Below are 21,299 nucleotides of genomic sequence, written 5' to 3'. Positions count from 1 at the left end.
CACCCTGCCCTGGGGCATCATTCTTGTGAAGTGAGGCTTAGAGAAGATTGGTCACGTAGAGAAATTGGAGGTGAGGGAAAGAAAGAGATGTTCTTTCACTGAAGTAAATGAGGGGTGTAAAGCTTAGTGCTTCTCTTTAGCCCCGCTTCTCATTCCCCCTTCTTGGTTCCATTCCATCAATTTGCTGCTTGTCACTAAGGAAAACATAAGGGCTTTGGCTTTACAGTGGGAGGGAAGGATTTGTTGCTAGATGATTATGATGTGAGTAGAAGGCTTCAGTGGTTCCAGCACCACAGACAACACCGGGTGGAGCGTGTTCTGATTTATACTGCTCATTTACATTAGGATTAACTCCCAGTGAAGTTAGTATAGCTATGCTGATGTAGAAGTTGAGAGAGACCAGGATCAGGTCCAGGGTTTCCTTCACACCCTACTACCGCTCATCCTTTCAAACAAAATTCCTTTTGGGATCATATTTTCATCGCCCTAGTTATTTCTTCCCTTCTTCCCTTCCCCACAAGAAATATCCACAACGTAGATCACTGAATGATGCTGGAAAAGAAACTCCTATTCCCCCACTGGCTCCCTGTAGAAGAGTTTTGCCTGGTGTTGCTGCGTAAATGAGCAAGTAGAATGAATGATTGGAAATAAGGATGGCCCTTTGTTTTGTTAGCTGGTAGAGTGTAAAATGCTTTAAAGATCTATTTATTTGTATTGCACTAAGTGCCAAAGTCCCCCATCAAAGTAGGGCCCTATTGTGCTATGCATCGTACGAATATTCAGGGAAACACACTTTCCACCGCAAAGACTACGAAGTCTAATGCAAAGAGCTGCTAGTTTATTATTTATTATTTTATAAATTCACTTATAAGGGTGGTGGGTAGCTCAGAGGATTGGCTATGGAATAAGGGATATAGAACCTTTGACTGCGAGCTCACAAGTTTGATGAAGCTCATCTCTTTAGTAATCTAAAGTTGTTCAGTGGAATATATAAAACGAGTTTGGTTCTCAATGCACAGGTGTCTTTATCAGAGACCCTTGCCACAATTAGCATGAATTGGTACCCAGAGCAGAGAACTCGGACTGAATGGGCCACTTACTACTTTCACAGGTGAGCGGGATCTGGTTCTTCTTGATTCCATTTCCAAGAGGACACTGGACGTCTATAACACTTTACCTCCACAAAATGCTGTACAAATGTGAACAAATTAATCTCTGCAGCTGTATTTCTAAATCTGCAGACGAGATATAAATTAAAGCACAGCGAAAGTAGGTGACTTGCCCTAGGTCTTGCGGCAAATTGAAGGAAGAGCAGAGATTAGAACTTCCTAGCTTTTGGCCCTGTGCTTTGATTACAGGATCACTTTGCCACGCAGTGGGAAATGGGATATTACTCGTTTCTGAGTGCTGGCAGGCCAAAATAGACATGGCTCTTGTCTTTGCTGCTATTACCCTGTCTCTGCCCTGTTGAATAACCCCATGGGATTCTTCAGCTCCAGAGGGAGGGTAGTTTGTTTGCAGGGAGGCATGAAACAGGGAAAGAACAGGATAAAGGATATTTAGATTACTTAGATGTATTTAAGTTGGCACAACCTGATGAAGTTCATGCTAGGGTACCTAAGGAACTAGGTGAAGCAATGTCAAAAGGGTTAGTAATTATCTGTGAGAACTCAAGGACCCAAAGGACTGGAGAATGGCAAACATAGTGCCTATATTTAAAAAGGGGAACAAAGAGAACCTAGAGAATTATAGACTGTCAGCATAACTTTTGATACCTGGAAAGATACTGGAACGAATTATTAAACAATCAGTTTGTAAATGGAGGATAATAAGGTTATAAGGAGTAGCCATCATGGATTTGTCAAGAACAAATCATGCCAAACCAACTTAATTCTTTCTTTGACAGGGTTGCTGGCCTAGTGGATTGGGGGAAGCAGTAGACATGATATATCTTGATTTTTAGTAAGGCTTTTCACACAGTCCTACATTCTCGTAAGCAAAGTAGGGAGATGGAGTCTAGATGAAATTACTATAAAGTGGATGCACACCTGGTTGAAAGACCATACTTAACAGAGTAGTTACACTCTACCGGTTTGACAGCTAACCATTGGTATCTAATGGGGTCCTGCAGGAGTCAGATCTGAGTCTGGTACTATTCAGTATTTTTATGAATTAGTCGGACAATGGAGTGGAGAGTATATCTTCATAACATGTGCAAATGGGGTTACAAGCACTTTGGAGAACAGGATTAGAATTCATAAAGACCTTGACAAATTGGAGAATTGATCTGAAATCAGCAAGATGTAACTTAAAGACAAGTGCAAAGTACTTCACTTAGGAGAGAAAAATCAAATGTGCATGTACAAAATGGTGAATACCTGGCTGTGTGAGTGGTAGTACTGCTGAAAAGGATCTGGGGGTTATGGTGGATCACAAATTGAATGAGTCAACTATTAGCAAAAAGGGCTACTATTCTGGAGTGTATTAAGGGACATCTTGTATGTAAGACATGGGAGGTAATTGTCACGCTCTGCTCGGCACTGGTGAGGCCTCAGCTGGAGTACTGTGTCCGAGTCTAGGCGCCAGGCTTTAGGAAAGATGTGGACAAATTGGAGAGAGTCCAGAGGAGAGCAACAAAAACGATAAAAGGTTTAGAAAATCAGACCTGTGAGGAGAAGTTGGAAACAAAATAAAACTGAGCATGTTTAGTCTTGAGAAAAGAAGACTGAAGGGGGGAACCTGATAAGTTTTCAAAAATGTTAAGGGCTGATACAGAGAGGATGGTGATCAATTGTTCTCTGCGTTCACTGAAGGTAGGACAAGAGGTAATGGGCTTTTAATCTGCATCAAGGGAGGTTTAGGTTAGACATTAGAAAAAACATTCTAATTAGAAGGATAGTTAAGTTCTGGAATAGGCTACCAAGGGAAGTTGTGGAATCTCCATCGTTTTCAGGTTTTTTAGAACATGTTGGACAAACACTTGTCAGGGATGGTTTAGGTCAGTGGTTTTCAAACTCCATTTGCAGACCCCCCAAAAATGTTGAATGGAAGTGCAGACCCCTTTGGAAATTTTAGATATAGTCTGCAGACCTTCAGGGGTCTGCGGGACCACCGGTTGAAAACCACTGCTCTAGGTTTACTTGCTCCTGCCTTAGCATGGGGGGAAGGATTAGATGACCCCTTGAAGGTTCCTTCCTGCCCTACGTTTCTATGAAGACTTGTTTGTGCTGTAAACTTTTACAAATCAAATCTGCTGACTTTAGTTTGAGCTATCTGTGTTTTTTGTGTGTTAATTTGGTCATATGTAAATATATTTGGTACTGTTTATATTTGCCAGGTGCCTAGAGCATTATCGCGGATACAGGTGGTGTACAGAGAATTATTGGGGTGGGGAGAAGGCGATTGTGCACAATGATTCATGTTCATAGTTGCTTTTCTTAAAGGTCGCTTTTACCTCCAGTCTCGTCTGATGTGCCAGAGCTGTCTGCATCTCTGCTATATATCTGTGTCGTGTAACCAATTCAGTGAGCTTGACCTGTCTTGACATACTTATGTTTCTGGACTGATGCCCTATTTGTGTCTTCTAGTACAGGTTTCATTCAGTGCTTTGCGGTGTTCTAGCAGAATAAGCTTCTGGACTGATGCCGAGCTTGTCGTTTTGTATTTTTTCCCCTCTCTCTTCTCCCCTTTCCCCACCTTACTTGTGCAGGTCTCGTTCAGCGCTGCGTTATCATCCAGCGGGATGAAAATGGATTTGGGCTGACAGTTAGTGGAGACAATCCAGTCTTTGTGCAGTCAGTCAAAGAAGGTAAGCTAACTTGCTAAATATGCTAGCAGACAGCAGTCCACAGGGCTTCTGTCTAGGGCAGGGGAGCATGTGAGAGGGGAAGGGAGAAGATTCGAATAGTAATCCTCCAGGGCAAGGAGCTGTAGCCATCACAGATGGATGATCAGATGCATGAGGACAAGGGTAGCATTGCATTGCTGGATTGCGTGGGGCCTCCCCTCTCCAGTGTCTGAACTAATCAGAAGCAGTTTCATATCCTGTGCAGGCCAGGAAATAAATGAGGTCTGTGTTTATACGGTTGTGGGATTGTGATCATGATGTGTCACCTGCAATGTGAAACCATAACTCCTGGAATCTGGAGACTCATGAGATTGTAATCTGTGGATACCTGGGTTCTGGGGGAGTCGAGAGGGGGTTAGGGCAAGTATGAGAGGATGGTTTTTGCACAGAGTTAGAAAGAGGATGACGTTTCTCTAGTCACTGAAATGGAAAATTACTGGAAGCAGAAATAGATACAATTGTAAATGACTAATTCTCTCCTTCTCTAGATGGAGCAGCCATGCGGGCTGGAGTGCAGACAGGTGATCGAATCATCAAGGTAAGGGTGCTTAGTGTTTTCAGTGAAATGGATCACGTGCATTAGAGAAATGTGCAGTTCAGTGGTCCCCATTAAAACGTCTGCATTTGTCAAAAGTTAATAGCAGTTACTACTATATACTAGATCTGAGAAATCCTCTATTTCCTTATTTCACTGCTAGCCAGTAACTGTGTAATGTCTGTTGGCAGATGATAATTTTTTAATGGAGATTACTCTCATTTCAGAATGTCCCCCGCAAGCTTATGTACCTCAAATGGTTCAAATTGCACATACATAGAAAGGCCAATAAATGTGGCAAGAGGGAGAGCCAATGATACTTAGCTGTAAATTGGAACGCACTTTTTGATTTTCCCCATGTATCCTAAATCCATGCTCCCTTTTGGTATCAAACAAATAAGAAACCTAGGTATTGGCTGTGAAATTCTCCAGGGAACCAGTGCAAAAAATCCTACCCCCATTGAAGTCAATGGCAAAACTCCCACTGACTCTGATCCAGCTGGGATTTCACCCCAAGTGAATTAACTAGTGAGTTAAATGAGCCAAGGCTAGATTTTTTTACTGTACTTCCCTGCTATTTTCTTCACCAAGATTTGCTCTGGTGCACTGGGCTTCTGCTTCCCTGTGCATGAGATTCATCAGCACAGGGGAAGCATCGTATTTCTCCTTTCAAACCAATGCTGCATTTTTAACATGTTTATATGGAGAGGGAGGGCTTATCAGATTTTCTCTGTAGTGTGGCATCCAAAGGTGGGAGTATCCTGTTAGTACATTAAAGGGCATGAAAAAAGTGAGAGCAAACATGGGTCTAGTTGCTTCTCTCTCTGAGTTTGTGTTGAGACATGAGGAAGCAGTTTCTCCAAGGTCAGAGACCAAAAAGTTTAATGCTCTTCCTCTCTTCCCTCCCCACCCCCCATCCTCCCCCCAGGTGAATGGGACTCTTGTAACAAACTCAAACCATGGGGATGTGGTGAAGCTGATCAAGTGTAAGTCCATGCAGGTTGTTGCTTATTTTCAGTGCACTGCTTGAAACCATTAAAGGGATGACTGTTTAAGAGGTCAAACTACCAGTTCAGCCATCAGGCAGTTACTAGGGGAGTCTGGCTCTGCTATTGACCATTATTCCACCTGTCTGATAGTGCTGAGTACGTTCAAAGTAGAGATAGAGAAGTGGAGTTTGAAATCTCTTTGAAGGGCAGGGAAAGGTTTAATCCATACTTCAGCAGATATGGAATTTTACTCTTTTCTACCATTGTCCAATGGCTGAAATTACCCTACCCCCCACTACCGATCTCCTGCATCTCCCCTTGTTTTGCCTCTCTAATGTCAGTGCCTTTGTATGTCACTAATAGTTGTCATTCGAGCTGTATCTCCTGTAGATTGTCATAAAGGGATAGTGGAGTTGGGCTGGTTCCTTCATGCAGGAAAGGGATGTTACTAGTTCTTCCCAATGTAGCCCATGTTAATTCTTTGGTGACTACAGACATGTATCTTAAACATACATTTGTCTAGCAAACTAAAAAAAAAGTATTTTGTCACTGCTTAACTGATAGATTTTTGGGCTACCTGAAGTTTAAAAACAATCTCTCGAGCGGAGCTAACAGTATTTTCAGGCTCTTTGGTGTGAATAAACACCATTGGACAGATTAACAGATGAAGTATAGTCTGCTGCTTGTCTCTTGGGGACAGAAAGGGCCATGACTAGTCCAACGTAAATGTATGTGAAATGCGAATTGTTCTTTCTCCGCACAGCGGGTTCCTATGTAGCTCTCACTGTGCAGGGGCGCCCACCAGGGTCGTCCCAGATTCCATTAGCTGATTCTGAAGTGGATCCAGCAGCATTTGGGCATATGTCTCCCATCATGACATCTCCCCATTCGCCTGGCACATCTGGAAATGCAGAGAGGATTACTAGCCCGGTGCTGATGGGGGTAAGATTCAAATGGGCTTTTGGAGCAGGGTTGGTTGTGCAATGGGAAAATATGCTAATGTTCAGTCTCTGGAGACCTATTTTCCATTCTTGATCAAATGGAATTTGTATTCATAGTGGACACATGCCAATGGCAAAACTACCATTCAGCTAAGCATCATGTCTATTTGAGAGAGCAGGGCTTGAATAGCAGGAGGGCACTACCGTCCGCTTTGAGATTTGCTAAGAAAATTGCATGATGGATGTTTGCACAATGGCCGGCTCTAGCAATGGCCATCATTCCATAACATTTATTAGCATCCAACTGCAAGAGAAACAAGCGTTTAAGGACAAGAAAATGAGTAACTGGTTTGGGTGAATCACTTTTAAGAAAGAGTTGTGGCAACTATGTTCAGGTAGAGAGGTGGGTGGATACCGTCAGTGTAGGATAATGACCTGAGGAAACTTAAGAACCCATTTGGAAGGGTTTGTAGAGGCCCTATATTTAAGATGGGGGTGAGGGAGCATCTCCATATTTTCCTTTCCAAGTGCATTAACATTTCTCCATTTTTCTCAGGAGGAGAACAATATTGTTCACAACCAGAAAGTGGAGATTCTGAGAAAGATGCTGCAGAAAGAGCAGGAGCGGCTGCAGGTACTGGAGAGTGGGGTCTGCAGAGGGAAGAGTTGAAAATAGAGACCAGCTTTTGAATCTTTCATTAGTACTGTCTTGATCAATTTCCTTGTGGTCTGTAACATGACTGCCTAAGAGATTGCCTCTATCCCAGCACAACAGCAGAGACCTGTCAAGGTGCTCATGCTTGACAGTTGAATGCTTAAGAGTGGAGGATGTCTTCTCTTCGGGAGGCTTCTATGTGCTTCTCATCCCCTCTGGTCTAATCCTGAGAGATGTGAGCATCTGAGAGTCTTGTGGAAGAAAACAGGAGTTGTGGGTTTGCAGCACTTCTCAGGATTAAGCTCCAAATGTGCTTACCTCTGGCTATGGTAGAAGGTGCATCTCTTTAGTTGAGCAACTATGTGAATGTCTGTCTGAATATGGCTATGACGGGGAATTTTTTCTTACAGTTAGGTCGGGGAGAAGAGGGAGGAGCTCTGTATTAATATAGGTGCTGTAGCACCCAGTTGCAACAGCAACAGGTGTACAAATAATTCCATTTAATGGCATTTGTAATTAGTATTTCATAGACATGTCGCTGATATGCAGATGAGTCAGTGACTGCAGCTCTAGGCATCAGTGTTGCAGGGATAGCTCACCAAATGCTCATTAAACTTTTCAGTCCTTGCAAGAAGATTACAGCCGAGCACCCACCCCGCGCCTGCTTAAGGAGATACAGGAAACTAAGAAGCACATCCCTCAGCTGCAAGAGCAGCTGTCCAAAGCCACCGGCTCTACTCAGGTAATGGGAGTGTTGAGAATCCTGTCCGTGAACTCCAGCTGGACGTGCTGTAGGGAAAGCTGTATGTGGGTGGGAGCAGGGTGTTCCCTGCCATGTTCTTGCCAATTTCCACAAGCAGACCTGCACTGCCTACTTTCAGGAGCTGTCTAGATGCAGGCATAAGTGACTTTTTTTTTTTTTTTTAATTATTATTTGCAATTAGGCTCACAGAAGTTGATAACTTACAGGTTCTGTATATGGTGGATATGATAGTATTTAATCAGAAGTAATAATGCACCGTTGCTCTGTGTCCGAGGAGATTGAGAGGCTGTGTTTAAAGCAATAAGATCTAATTGTGTGTTAGTGATTTGATCTCTAATTTATTTCTGTATCTTAAGTAAAAGTGAAATGAAATCTGTAAAATTATCCTATGGACTATAATCAGGTTCAAAAAAGAACTAGGGAAGTTCATGGAAGACAGGTCCATCAATGGCTATTAACCAGAATTGTCAGGGATGGTGTCACTAGCCTCTGCTTGCCAGAAGCTGGGAATGGGCAACAGGGGATGGATTGCTTGATGATTCCCTGTTCTGTTCATTTCCTGTGAAGCACCTGGCATTGGCCACTGTTGAAAGATAGGATACTGGGCTAGATGGACCTTTGGTCGAACCCCAGTATGGCCGTTCCTATGTTATGTTCTTATATCCTTATAGTTCAGAATAAATTACTTGAAGCTCTAAAATAGAAAGTGTCTTTACTGAAGGGATTTTTTCCCCATTGCCTGTTGACCAGTAAAAGCAAATTTTTCCCCATTGCATGTTGTAAGGCTGTTCATGAGCACCGTGCTCTTGATGTTATTTCTTAGAAAAGCATCTACCGCCACTTAACAAATTTGGAGTTTTATAGATCAAGCGGATTAGGTCAAATTTTGAACCTGCTAATTATAGAGTCATAAAATCGTAGAAGATTAGGGTTGGAAGAGACCTCAGGAGGTCATCTAGTCCAACCTCCTGCTCGAAGCAGGACCAACTAAATCATGCCAGCCAGGGCTTTATCATCCTAAGTGTTCTACTCCTTAAACACCTCATTGCCCTGCTTCGGGCAGTCTCTTAATACATTTTCTCTTTCTTAGGATGGAGTTTTGTCCTCCAGATCTGTGACGGAGTCACTGCAGATCAGTGAAGTAGAGGCTGAGAGTGGGGATGGGCTGAGCAAAATAGACTACAGCAGTGGTGACGGCTCCCGGCCGAACAGTGACATTGCTGATGTGAGTATAGGGTAGCTCCGAAGCTCCACCTTTGTCCCTTTGCGCTTGTTTTTCTCATAATGAGTTTTAGGTTGACAGCTCTGTCCTCCATGTGTTATGCATATGTTCGCTCTCTCACACACACAGTACTAGGACAGCGCTTTGAGGGATGTACCAAAGACGCTGCTGTGAGGAAGCTTGCAGTGCTAGTCTTCCCTGAGGCACTGGGAAAGGAAAATACCATGTTTTTCAGGGTTGGGTTTTCCTGGCACATTCCCTGTTACCAGGCTGAGAAAGATGAATGCCAGTGTCTTACAGAAATGAGACAAACTACAGTATCTGGAAGCACATCTTAATGTTCCGTATGTGGTTAGAATGACTCAGACAGTCACAGGGCAAGTTGCCATGAGTGTGAGGAAAAGCATCACTCCTACCAGATACACATCAGTCATTAACCAGTAGTTAGTCTTTTCTTTTATTGATCCATCAGCTAACTATCTAGGTACTAATAAGACCCCATCGCTATAGTGTTTTAGCACCTAACCTTTAATTAATGCGTTGTTTGGTTAGTACTGGGGAATTGGGACTGGGGCTGTTATAGAACTTATGGGTCATTTTTCTGAGCTGTGTATTGGGGATATGATGATTTCTACCTCCTAGTGGGTTGTGTGAGGTTTGATAGTTTTGTAAATAATTTGATATCCCTGAGAGAAAACTGCCATGCAAAATAATCATGTAGTTGTAGTCTGAGTTTCCGATTTTAGGTTTATATGAACAAAATCTCACTGAAATGTAAAGTTGAAAGAAGACTTTATAAAAACTCTAGACAAAAGCTCCTGAAACAGACAATCTTTGCAGAATTGAAAATTGACTTATAGAGGGGAATGGTGGGCCGTGGGGCTCTCCCACCCTTACAGGGGAGCTGAGCCCAAGAAATGCAAGGCTTTGAAGGGGATCTGTTTTTATTAATGACAGCCAGCGGTAGTCACACCCATTATAGTTAAGGTAGCAAATGAGTTTCCATTATCGCCTTCTGTTTTCACAGGCTTCAAAATCTTCACCTATTAAGTGGAAGGCCATTGTCATTAAGGGAACTGTGGCATGGGTTTCCTTTTATTTTGCGGGGATCAGGGAAGAGTGGGAATCGTATTGTTTGATGCTTGAAGAATCTCAACTGCCCCCTCTCCCTTTTCTTGATTATTAGCGATGATGTAGGAGTCTAGCTGGGTGGGGCTTCAATTTGCAATTGGAAATTAAAGGAACAGGGACCAGAAAAAGATCAAGATTGTCCGTTTGCTCCCTCTCGTTTTTATGCAATATAATAGTGGTTTTCAACCTGTGGTGCACAGACCCCTGGGGATCTGGAAATCTTAGGAATAGTCTGCAAATGGGTCCCACCTCCATTTAAAATGTTTGAGGTCCACAAATGAAAAAAGGTTGAAAACCACTGCAATATAACATCAGTGAGAACTGCATTTTAAGGGGACTAGGCAGGGCAAAATTACCATTTGAGGTAGTAGCCTTTGTAATGAAAGAAATTCTGTCAATATTATTAGCTTAATTTACTCAGTTCCTTTCATGTGTCCTAGAAACATATTAAGTTACTGGTTTTAGATAGTGTGCCTATGGGTGTCTATTTAGGGTTTAACTTTTCTTGACTGTTTCTGGCAGCTACTTAGCAATCCATTGAATGTGAGCCATGTAAAATTTGTCTGTTACTCAAGAACTTGCTCGACAGTTCTTATTTTTCTGAGCCTGCTGATACTCACCAGAATTGCCCTTCCTTTCTTCCCAGAGTCCCCGGAGTGGCCTGAAGGAACGGATTTCCCTGGAGGAGAGTCCAGAGAAGAGTGAGATTCAAGATACTGTGAGTCCAAGCTGCTGCTTCTGTAATGAGTCTATTAAAATCTTTTTTTTTTTTTTCTTCCCCTGTTGTCTAAATGGAACATAAATTGACTTTTTGCCTTAGAAAATAAAATGCAATTAAGAATTGTGCAGGAAACTTCAATTGGCCAAATAAATATTTATGGAGCTTAAAAGGGGGTCCATTAAAGGATCAGAAGTATATAATCTGCTGTAAAACAGCTGTCTCTCAAATGACTGGAGCTGTCACCTATGTCTGTATTCCTTCAGCCCCACCCGAAATGGAGGAAGGCTTTCTTGCCTTGGGACACTCAATCACTGTGTGACTGGGACCTCAGGGATGTCATTGTGAATGGGGAAAAGAGAAACTTTTGTCAGCAGTAGTTATTGGTTATTCGAATGAATAATTTTCCCGAGGAAGAATTCTAAAGGGTATGCCTCTCACCCGTTAGTTCTCAATTGGTTCCCAAATTGTGGTGCATACACCACTGGCGATATGTCCGCTTGATGCTCCTTCAGTTCGCAACAGTTTAAGAGGGTGATACATGAACCGATATAGTTTGGGAACTGCTGCGAGTCAAATGCCTCCATTTGCAGAAAGAAGTTGCTAGGCATATACCATCTCACAGCATGCCTCGTTGGAGGCATTCTCACTTTGATGGGTGACGGTCAGAGAATACAAAAATAGGCCATTCAATGTGGGTTTGAAACCTATTAACTGTGGCTTTTCTGAGCATTCTTATCTTAAAAGGGGAAGATCCTAATGTCACAATTCAGGAACCTGCATTTCCCCCTTGTGGTCCAGCAAGGGCACCCACTGTAGGCTCCAGGCTCCTCAGCTGACAGCTCTCTTGCATGGGGGAGGGGACGGGGACGGGACCTGCGCCACTCTCCCTCCTGACTGGGGTATTTCCAGACTGCACAGCTCCCTGCTTACACTTCGAGCTCCCCAGCTCAAAGCTGGCCTGCTTGTCTTTTCTCCTCACAGACAGTAAACCGTATAATTGCCATAGTTAAGATACCACATAGCACTTTATAAGCAAGCACATTTATTCTTAAGGTAAATGCATTACAGAAAAATTTATAAACAATAAAAGAACCTACATGCATGCTAATCAGCTTCCCAGAGATCGCCCCCTGACTCCAAGGGCTCTGACCAGTGAAAAGTCCTTCAGACTCCATCCCAGGGGTTTTCTGTGGTCACAAGTTCATCACAGCTTCAGCTCAGAACAAGGGCTTTTGTTCTTCTGGTGCCTCAGTGGGCCAAAGTCCTTCCAATCCTTCCCTTAGGATTGGGGCCCTCCTTGGACCAGGGGTCCTGTCCATTTGCTGCATCAGAAAGAAGGCCTGGGTCAGTTTAAACTCGGGCTGTTTGGTCTAAAGACCAGACTGAGTTTCAAAAGAGTGACTGTTTCATTAAAAATGAAACTCTCATAATCTCCTGATAGGCGGTTGCCAAAGAGAAACCTTCCCTGAGACATTAACCGCTCTCTGCATTTTTTTTCTCTCTCAACACCCCAGGATTCTCAATCCAGTATTGGGAGTCCCTCCTCCCGCATGGCACCTCAGATCATCGGAGCAGAGGATGACGACTTTGACACTGAACAGGAGCAGGTGGGTATTGCTCTTCTCTGTCACAAAGCCATTTCTTTGGGATGGGACGCAGCTGCATCTAAACACTTTCCTTATGCCTCTGTTATGACCACGTCATGCCATATTGTTAGCAGACAGTTCTTGTCTAGTAAAGTTTAAAAAAAAAAAAAAAAAAAAAAAAGAGAGAGAGAGAAAAAAGAGGATTCATTGTCACTGTTGGCCCTAACTAACGGCAAATGGCACTTTCAGAGTCTGCGCTAAAATAGTCTGTGATTCTTTGTTATCCTGTCATTTTCCCCATAACTTTAACCTCACCGGAAATTAATCTGCTTTATTGTATTGCCTAGCTTTAATTGGCTTTTTGTAAGCTGCAGTGTTGCTTCAGCAGTGATCTTTTCTAATACCTTTGTACTGAAGGGTTTTAATCGTAATTTGCTCTTGATTCTGTTCCATTATGTCTTGTGTGAAAATGTTTTCAAGTACTAAACTGTATGGAAAAGACCAGGAAGTGGGCTGATGCTGAGCTCTTCCTGAAGGGCTAGAATGGCAGTCCATGAGTCATGGAGTTAGGCTGGTTCTGCTCTGTTGCTTACCAAAGAAAGGAGAAGCCATTCGACTGGGAAGAAGCCTTCCAGGTTTCTCACAGGCCTTTGTGTGCAATTGAAGTGGACTGTCTGTGTCTTTACAGATTAATGGGCAATGCAGCTGTTTCCAGAACATCGAGCTGCTGAAATCTCGCCCAGCTCACCTGGCTGTGTTCCTGCATCATGTGGTGTCCCAGTTTGACCCAGCAACGCTGGTAAGATGTCACTCTGGAATGGTTCTGCTGGGCCAGATTTATGGGGTTGGCCTGAGTGGTCTGGAGTCACCTCTCTCTTAAGCAACATAATCCCGGATAGTGCAGCTGCTTTGGCAGTGAGAAAAATGAAGCTGTCTTCGTGTGAGGGTTCACCTCTCACGCGTGTGTCGAGCTTTTGAATAAATGAAGGGAAATGTCAGATAAATAAAATGGCCTCTAAAAGTATTGATTCATCTCTTCAGCACAGCCATGTTACAAGTTCTTTGCCAGTAACTGGAGTTTTGAGAGGCTTATCTCCTCTGAACATTTGGGAGGAAATTCACAGGTAGAATTTGGAGAGTTCTCACTCTCTCTCTTTCCTCCAGCTCTGCTATCTTTACACGGACTTGTACAAACAGACCAACTCCAAAGAGACTCGTCGTGTCTTCCTTGAGTTTAACCAGTTCTTCCTGGACCGAGCTGCGGTAGGTTCCAAGACAGGTGTGCCCTTTTTGTCTCCCCCTGCAACCACACGGAAGGAACTGATTTTACCTTACTCATTCTGATGTGCTGGAGAGCTCTTAGAAGTGCTATAGGCACTGTGGAACCTTCATTTGTATCCAGGCCGGGTAGACCTAGCCTTCTGTTTTGTGGGGTAAAAGCTGTTGTCTGTGGGTGTCTTAAATACCAGAATATTGTCTGTCTCTTCCTGAAAGATCACATGACCGGTTTCATAAGAGTAGGCCAAAACTCCCCTTGGTCCCCACTCTGCACATATTGTAAAGTATTCTGCACTCCAGTTATTTGGTGCTTTCCAACCTACAGGTGCTGCATTTCATTGGCTGGCTGTGTGTGTGTGTGTGTGTGTGTGTGTGTGTGTGTGTGTGTGTAACTGGAGCTTCACAATGAAAAGCACTATAGAAATGTTGCTATGGATTAAAGCTGATACAGCCTTCTCTCCAGTGCCTCAAACTTCTGGGGGTTTACATAGTGTTTCATCTATTGCTCACAGCCATTATACATTATATATGGCTTCCCTATTCTTTATCGTTTGTGGTCTATCAGGTTGAGATTTACTTCTGCCGAGTTTAAAATGTATGATCGTTATTTATAGTTGAGTAAACTGAAACGACTCAATGGCTGAATTGACTGTGCGGTCATAGCATTGCCACCAATGCTCAGAAATCTGAAAACGGAAGTAAAATTTTTCAAACGTAATTTAAAAAAAAAAAAAAAATCAAGTTAGTCCTGGTTTTCTAACCTTCTCCTCCCCCTCCCCCCAAAGCTGTACCCAGGCAGAGGCGCTTCTTCTGTCTGTCTCCTGTAACTACTGTAGTTCCTTGTTAAAATCTTAGCACTGAATGTAAGAATAAAGCTGGCCACAACCTCAGGACTATGGAAACCCCCCAATTTGCAAGCAGCATGTTCTTTGATAGGAAGTGGAATGAGTTTGACATCCGAGATAACCTGGGGTAGTCGTCCGTTGCTGTAGAGTTGGATTCTGCCGCTTAAATTGATGCGACGGTTACACAAAATTCCCACATTAGCATCTGTTTTACAAAGACGAGGAGCCTCTATTTTGCCATAATGGATAAGACCCATGGACAGGCTCATCTGATATCCTGCCTGAAGCAGAGGTCTGTACCACATGCCTTGGAAGAAGGTGAAACCACTTCCATGATGCACCTAGTAACAGTGCAATGTTATCTAAAATATCAGTTGTAGGAATTATTTTGGGGAAACTCTGCACTCCTGTATAACACAGGCCATAGACTAGGTGTTCACAATGGTCCCTTCTGGCCTTAGAATTGATACGTTCTGAGCAGAGGGAATTGCCTTTGTGACTCCTGCAAGTGCTCAGGGGAGAGAAGAGCCTGTCACGTATGGTCTCACTCTTACATTTGCTTTCCTTTTTCAGAATCTGAAGGTTCCAGTTCCAGATGAAATATCTATAGATCTAGGTAAGGTCCTTTTATACTGAGTGTCCATTGGCATAGATCCTACTGTTTGAGACAGTCCTAACGGATCTCTTAAAGAAATCTCTCTGTGGGTATGTCTTCAGGTGTGTGTTTGACACCTAGACAGTGTTGCATGTCAAACATGGAGAGACAGGTAGGTGGTCGTGTTGGTGTTTGATTGGGAAGAACATTCTATACGCTCTGGTATATGGCTAGATGGGAGGCGTGGGCACCTACATCTTGTATTTGTTTAGTGCGATATTGGGTCTAGCTAACGCTGTTGGCGCTTAATGCACTTTCACGTGGCAGACAGCAGGAGGTAAAAGGTCACTGCTACATAGACTGAAGAGCTTATGTGGATGGCTTTCTCCTAATACAGAGTAACTATTGTAATACAGTGTTCTAAAGTGAAACTCTGCCTCTTCTTCCTCCCTTCACCTGCAGAAAAAAGAAGGCCAGAACTCATTCCAGAGGAATTGCACCGCCATTATATCCAAACTATGCAAGATAAAGTCTATCCAGATGTCCAGAGGCATCTGGAAGATTTCAGGTATGTAGACTCTTTCCTGCAGTTTGTACTGAGCACTAAACTTCAGCCCTGCCCCGAGTTAACATTCTGTTAATATGGAGGGAAGTTCAAACTTCCAGGACTTGGTAATTCGTCTTTGGCCTAGATGAATCCTCCATGTTAGCAAGTCACTGTGGGGATACTCTCAAATTTTGGAGCTCACTTGCTCCTCTGCTATGTGTGGTCAGAGCAATTGCATGGTAATCTGTGATTGCTTGGAAGGACAGCCCTGGGCTCTTCAAATGCCCTCTGTATTGGCACAGACACTGAGTGCACAGTGCTCAGATCAGACTTCCTCTCTTCCTTGGCCATTATTGCCCGTCTCCGCCTCTTCCTATGTGGGGCACAGCTTATTGTACAGCAGTCTGGCTGCCGCCCTTGACCTCAGAAGAGGCTACAGTTTCATGAAGCTGTATTTGCAGTTTGTGAAGCCTTCTTGCTCCATGAAGTGGTATTGGCTGTGCTTTACTGCTTGGGCCAATGATGCACAGAGGTGAAGTGACTTTCCCAAGGCCACATAACATTTTGGTAGGAGAGGTGGGACTGGAACTATCGAGCATTCTGAATGCTGGGAGGCCACTTGTTCACATCACCCAGGTATGTTATTTCATGGGGTTATTTTCTCTCCTTATTTAGACAGAAGCGTAGCATGGGATTGACGCTGGCCGAAAATGAACTGACCAAGCTGGATGCAGAACGTGTCCGTGACCGGATCACGTTGGAGAGAGAGCGAGCGTGTGCGGAGCAGATAATTATCAAAATCGAGGAGGTGTTGTAAGTAGCAGCGTGTGTGAATGTGGGGTTAACCTGCAGACTGTCTTCTATCCACTCAAGGCTTGATGAGAGCAAAGCAAAGGAGTTGAGAACTGAAAACAATTCAGGGTCATCACCTTTCCCCTCCTCCCTAGTTTGCTTCTGGCCGCTGTTGGATTACCCATCAGTATAATGGAGGCCATCGGAGAATGAATCCAGAGCAAATATCCCCAGATAGTCTGTAGTGGATTTGCTTATTCCTGGAATACATATTAAATAGCCACTCCAGGGCTTCCGTTCTTGGCATCTCGAGTGTCAGACCCAGCATTTTTGTAGTTGGCTCAAAGAAACTTGCAGCCTCAGACTTGGTTTTTAGAAGAGCTGCTGGCTTCTCCCTATGGAATTTGGCTGGGATTTGTTAGCATTCAAGGAGGAGGCACTATACAAATAGGTGCTGTCGTGCTGGATTGTTTTGACTGTGAGTGTTTTTGCTTGGGATTGGTTTGTGTTCTTTAAACTGTCTCTCTCATTTTCAGGATGACTTCTCAGCCTCTGGAAGAGGACAAGAGGTAATGTACCAGTTTTGTGGAGTTTGCATGTGGACTAAGATCACCTCACCTAAGTGCTGTCGCTTGGCTCCGTGTCTGACTTTTGCTGAGCAGGACAAGATAGCCCTCTGCTGGCTGTAGCAGCAAACTTCATTTTCTAGACGTGCTCTCCGTCGGAGATCAGTCTGGATGGAGCCTTACTGTATCTGGGCAAGTTTTACTGCAGCTGAGACTTAGCTGCATTGTGGTATTACTAGTATGTTTACTGTTCTAGAACTTCTGGAAACATTTTCTGAATAATTGCCTAGATGTTACAGAGCAGTGGTTCTCAATCTTTCCAGACTACGGTACACCTTGTAGGAGTCTGATTTGTCTTACGTTGCCTCCAAATTTCACCTCACTTAAAATCTACTTGCATTCAAAATCGGACATACAGATACAAAAATATCACAGCACACTATTACTGAAAAATTGCTTACATTCTCATTTTTACCATATATTTATAAAATAGATCAATTGGAATGTAAATATTGTACTTACATTTTGGTGTATAGTACAAACAAGTCATTGTCGGTATGAAATTTTAGTTTGTACTGACTTCACTAGAGCTTTTTATGTAGCCTGTTGTAAAACTAGGCAAATATCTAGATGAGCTGATGTACCCCCTGGAAGATGTCTAAGTACACCCAGGGGTACAGGTACCCCTGGTTGAGAACCACTGCTACAGAGGATGTATCAGTCAGCAGGTATCAGGGACTATATTTTGCACTTGCAAGAGGACAGGTTCTATGATGGGCAAGGTGTTTTCTGGTCTTTTGTGACTGTCCCATCAAAAGGAATTGGTGCCCCAATGCTAGAGAAGGATTTTAATTAGAAAATCAGTTGTTAATCTCTGTATGCCAACTTCTTAATTAAGAGGCTTGCCAAACTCAGTTTTTACCAGTTTCCCTCTCTCTTTCATTTGTTTTGCAGTTCAACCATGCAGTATGTGATTCTCACCTACATGAAATATTTGGGTGTGAAAGTCAAGGAGCCCCGGAGCCTGGAGCAGAAGCGTGGACGTATTGGTTTCCTGCCAAAGATAAAGGTAAGAGCGGCACATCCGGAGTCTGTGGCCAACCTTCTCAAACGTGAGTGCCTCAAGTAAGACTCCATACTTAAGCGCCTAAATATAAGTGGCCATGACTTCCAGTGGTGCTGAGTGTCTGCAGCCTCCATTGACTTCAGTGGGAGCTGGGGCTGCTCCACACTCCAGTGTGTCAGGTGTCTAAAGATGGATTTAAGAGCCTATGTTTTGACACGTTAGCTTTGTTCCTCTCTCATTTGGCTGCCTGACTCCTGGTCACCCTCTTCTCATACTTCGAGTCCTATAAAAGCTCTGGGTAAGGAAATGACCCTTAGAACCCACTCCTTTCTCCTGGAAATCGAAATACTGTTGTGAACTGTCCTGCGCTGACAGAGAGGAATAGGGATAGACCAACTGGTGTGAATGGGTCTCGACCATCTTGAACTTCTAGGATTCTGAGGTGGTAGCAGATATAGCTATAACTGACTCCTGGAGAAATGAGTTCCTCATTTGGTTTTTCTTTGGTTGCGGATTAACCACAGCAAAGTATAAAGAAAGAGAAAGAAGGGGAGGAAAAAGTGAAGAGGAGAGGCTTCCCCAGTATCCTGGGACCACCACGGAGACCGAGTCGCCATGACAGCAGTGCAAGTATGTTGGACTGTGGAAAGTGCGTTCTGCTTACTAATTGTCTGTCTGAAAAATCGGTTGGTCTCTGCACCCATCGTCACCCTATATCCCAATGAGACTTAAAATCTGTTTAGGTAACCTCCACAATGCACAGAGTACTTTAGATGTCGGCTAAAGAAACCCTCTGAACAACATCCTCGTATCAGAGCTTGAGTAGCCATTCGTTAACTGGAGACTCATTGGGTTTGAGATGTGATTTTTTTTAAAAAACAAAGCAAGCTAATGAAATTATTTGTTGAAATCTCTCTGAGGGTTTCTGGAGACAGGAAGGCCTCCAGCAATCTCTGTCTGGTCTGTCTCTGTTCAGTTGGCAGGGCCATGGAAATTCAGAAGCAGCGCCATCCAAAGCACTTATCCACGGCCTCTTCAGTTAGTCCAGAGCCGCCAGACTCTGTCAAGATGCGCCAGAGTGGGTCCTCCAGCGATGGTACAGACACGACATGCCCTCCTGCCAATCCTATGTCTCCTTTAGCTATGGGACCCTTTACCTCCCCGGAGGGAAGCAAGGACAGCGAGACAGGTGAGAGGATGCTGGAGTGGGGGGGGTTAAAGGCTGTATTGCGGACAGGATGTGCAAATTGCCATCCCATTGTGAGAGCATGTTACTAACATTGAGGCCCTTAGACACTGACTCTTCGTGTTCAGTGATTTGTGCTGAGTTATGTCACTGGGTCCTTGAATGTGGCTTCCAAATTCTGTATTGTTTGATCATCCTGAGGAAGAAATAGCCCCGACTTCAGTGCTCAAGTACCCAGCCCTGCAAAAACAGATGAATGCAATGTTAAATGCTTCTCTGTTAAGGCTTCTTTCTTTCGAAGATCAGGAATTGTTGGGTTTATTTTATTTTTGTCCCCCCTCAGCCTCCAAGAGAGCTCTGAAAGCTAGTTTTGTGTTTTGATCTCTCCTGGAAACCCTTGACCGTTCTCTTTTCAGGCCCCAAGCTGTCTGGAGATGCTCCACCTCCTAGTGACTCTATGGATGGCGCACCCCGCACACCTAACACCATCTTTGATTTCCCATCCCCTCCGCTGGACCAGCTGCAAGAGGAGGAGGGAGAACTTGATAGGTATTTATGGGCACAGGTTATTTGGAGCTGGGAAGGGTGTAGCAATTATATTGGGTCTATAGAACAACATTGGCAGCATGGCCTATTTTGAACATTATTTGGGGCGGGGTGAGCGGAGAAGGGGGGAGAATAGAGACACTGCCCTGAGATACTTGAGTTTCCTCCCACTATAATTGTAGTAGAAGACTCTCTCTTCAGCATCAGGGCTAGAATGTCAAGTTTGGCTAGAGACACAAACCAGTCCTTAAGATTTCACTCTGGAGCTCCTCTGAATGGAATGAAATCCCATTACTCACGTTAATCCTGTAATGTGTTGTGTTTTTGTTGTTTAGATTAGCCGACTTGGGAACACCAAAACCTTTCCGAAAGTGAGTATGGCTGTGAACTAGTTGGAACTAAAGACGTTACTTTACTTTATGGTAATACCTGATGTAGCACTTTACAAAGGAGGTCGGCATAGTTATCCCCATTTCCCACAGGGTGGAGACTGAAGTATGGAGAAATGGCGTGACTTGACCAGGTGCACTTAGCAGGCCAGTGGCAGACCTGGGCTTTGAACCCAGGTCTCCTGAGTGCCAGTCAAGTGTGCTGTCCACCAGGCCACACTCTTATAAAGTAGAGCTCAGTGATATTTGTAATCTGTCCCTGTTCAAAATAGCTTCAATGACCGTCCTAGATAATAGTACTGGGTAGTGGGGTTATTAATACCCACGTTGTGAAGCGCTGTGTGATGTCTGGATGAAAAGCACTAATTATTATTACCACTGCTTATAATGGTTGGATTGGGAGTCAAGAATACTGGGTTCTGTTCCTACGGGTATGTCTACACTGGCAAGTTTCTGCACCACAAGTTATACCACTTTTATTAAAACCCTGTTGCCTGTCCACACTGCGCTCCTTGTGACGCTGGAGCGCATCCACATTAGCAGCTCTTGCAACGGCAAAGAAAGCAGTGCATTGTGGTAGCTGTTCCATTGTGCAACTGGCCGCCAGGTGCTTTGGGAAGGATTTGCAATGCCCCATGGGGCAAGCACAGCGTCACATGATGCAGGTTTCCCAATCCAATTGTTCCATGGGCATCCTCCTACCAGGGCCGGCTCCAGGCACCAGATGAGGAAGAATGTCCCTGGGGCGGCCCATTGAAAGGGGCGGCACATTCCAGCCCCACCCCTTTTTTTTTTTTTTTTTTTTTTCGCTTGGGGCGGTAAAAAAAAGCTAAAGCCGGCCCTGCCTACTACATTGCCAGCTGCTTTTCAACTGCAGTGTGTGGGGGAAAGTGTGTGACAGGGAGGGTGTGGGTGTATGGGGGGGAGAGACTGTGTTTTGCGGGACAGAGTTTGTCAGCATGCTGTCTTGTAAGTTCAGACAGCGGCAGGAAGCAACCAGTCCTGAGGCAGGGGGAGGGGGAAACCCCAACATCAGCCCCCGTCTTTCTCTCTCATGCACGCACACGCCCACCTGCCTCTGTGTTCAACAGCATGAGCA

General features: G+C 44.1%; 1 protein-coding gene across 4 annotated transcripts in view; it reads left to right on the top strand.

The window, feature by feature from the left end:
• The window catches only part of ARHGEF12 (Rho guanine nucleotide exchange factor 12), a 96,346-nt gene that overhangs the window by 48,555 nt on the left and 26,492 nt on the right, over window positions 1-21,299 (top strand). For all 4 annotated transcript variants that reach the window (XM_024196653.3, XM_024196652.3, XM_024196656.3 and 1 more), the window contains 20 exons: window positions 3,710-3,808; window positions 4,336-4,385; window positions 5,311-5,368; window positions 6,135-6,313; window positions 6,869-6,946; window positions 7,590-7,709; window positions 8,821-8,955; window positions 10,730-10,801; window positions 12,319-12,411; window positions 13,079-13,189; window positions 13,555-13,653; window positions 15,087-15,129; window positions 15,571-15,676; window positions 16,331-16,468; window positions 16,984-17,016; window positions 17,968-18,082; window positions 18,604-18,709; window positions 19,056-19,268; window positions 19,682-19,814; window positions 20,147-20,182. In XM_024196653.3, coding sequence (XP_024052421.1) covers window positions 3,710-3,808; window positions 4,336-4,385; window positions 5,311-5,368; window positions 6,135-6,313; window positions 6,869-6,946; window positions 7,590-7,709; window positions 8,821-8,955; window positions 10,730-10,801; window positions 12,319-12,411; window positions 13,079-13,189; window positions 13,555-13,653; window positions 15,087-15,129; window positions 15,571-15,676; window positions 16,331-16,468; window positions 16,984-17,016; window positions 17,968-18,082; window positions 18,604-18,709; window positions 19,056-19,268; window positions 19,682-19,814; window positions 20,147-20,182 — 2,017 coding nt within the window. The remainder of the gene's footprint in view (window positions 1-3,709; window positions 3,809-4,335; window positions 4,386-5,310; window positions 5,369-6,134; window positions 6,314-6,868; window positions 6,947-7,589; window positions 7,710-8,820; window positions 8,956-10,729; window positions 10,802-12,318; window positions 12,412-13,078; window positions 13,190-13,554; window positions 13,654-15,086; window positions 15,130-15,570; window positions 15,677-16,330; window positions 16,469-16,983; window positions 17,017-17,967; window positions 18,083-18,603; window positions 18,710-19,055; window positions 19,269-19,681; window positions 19,815-20,146; window positions 20,183-21,299) is intronic.

Source organism: Terrapene carolina, unplaced genomic scaffold (genome assembly GCF_002925995.2).
Source record: "Terrapene carolina triunguis isolate 2854851 unplaced genomic scaffold, T_m_triunguis-2.0 Scaffold374, whole genome shotgun sequence".
Lineage (NCBI taxonomy): Eukaryota > Metazoa > Chordata > Testudines > Emydidae > Terrapene > Terrapene triunguis.
Note: the sequence above shows the minus strand (reverse complement) of the source record. Positions and strands in the feature narration are given on the sequence as shown.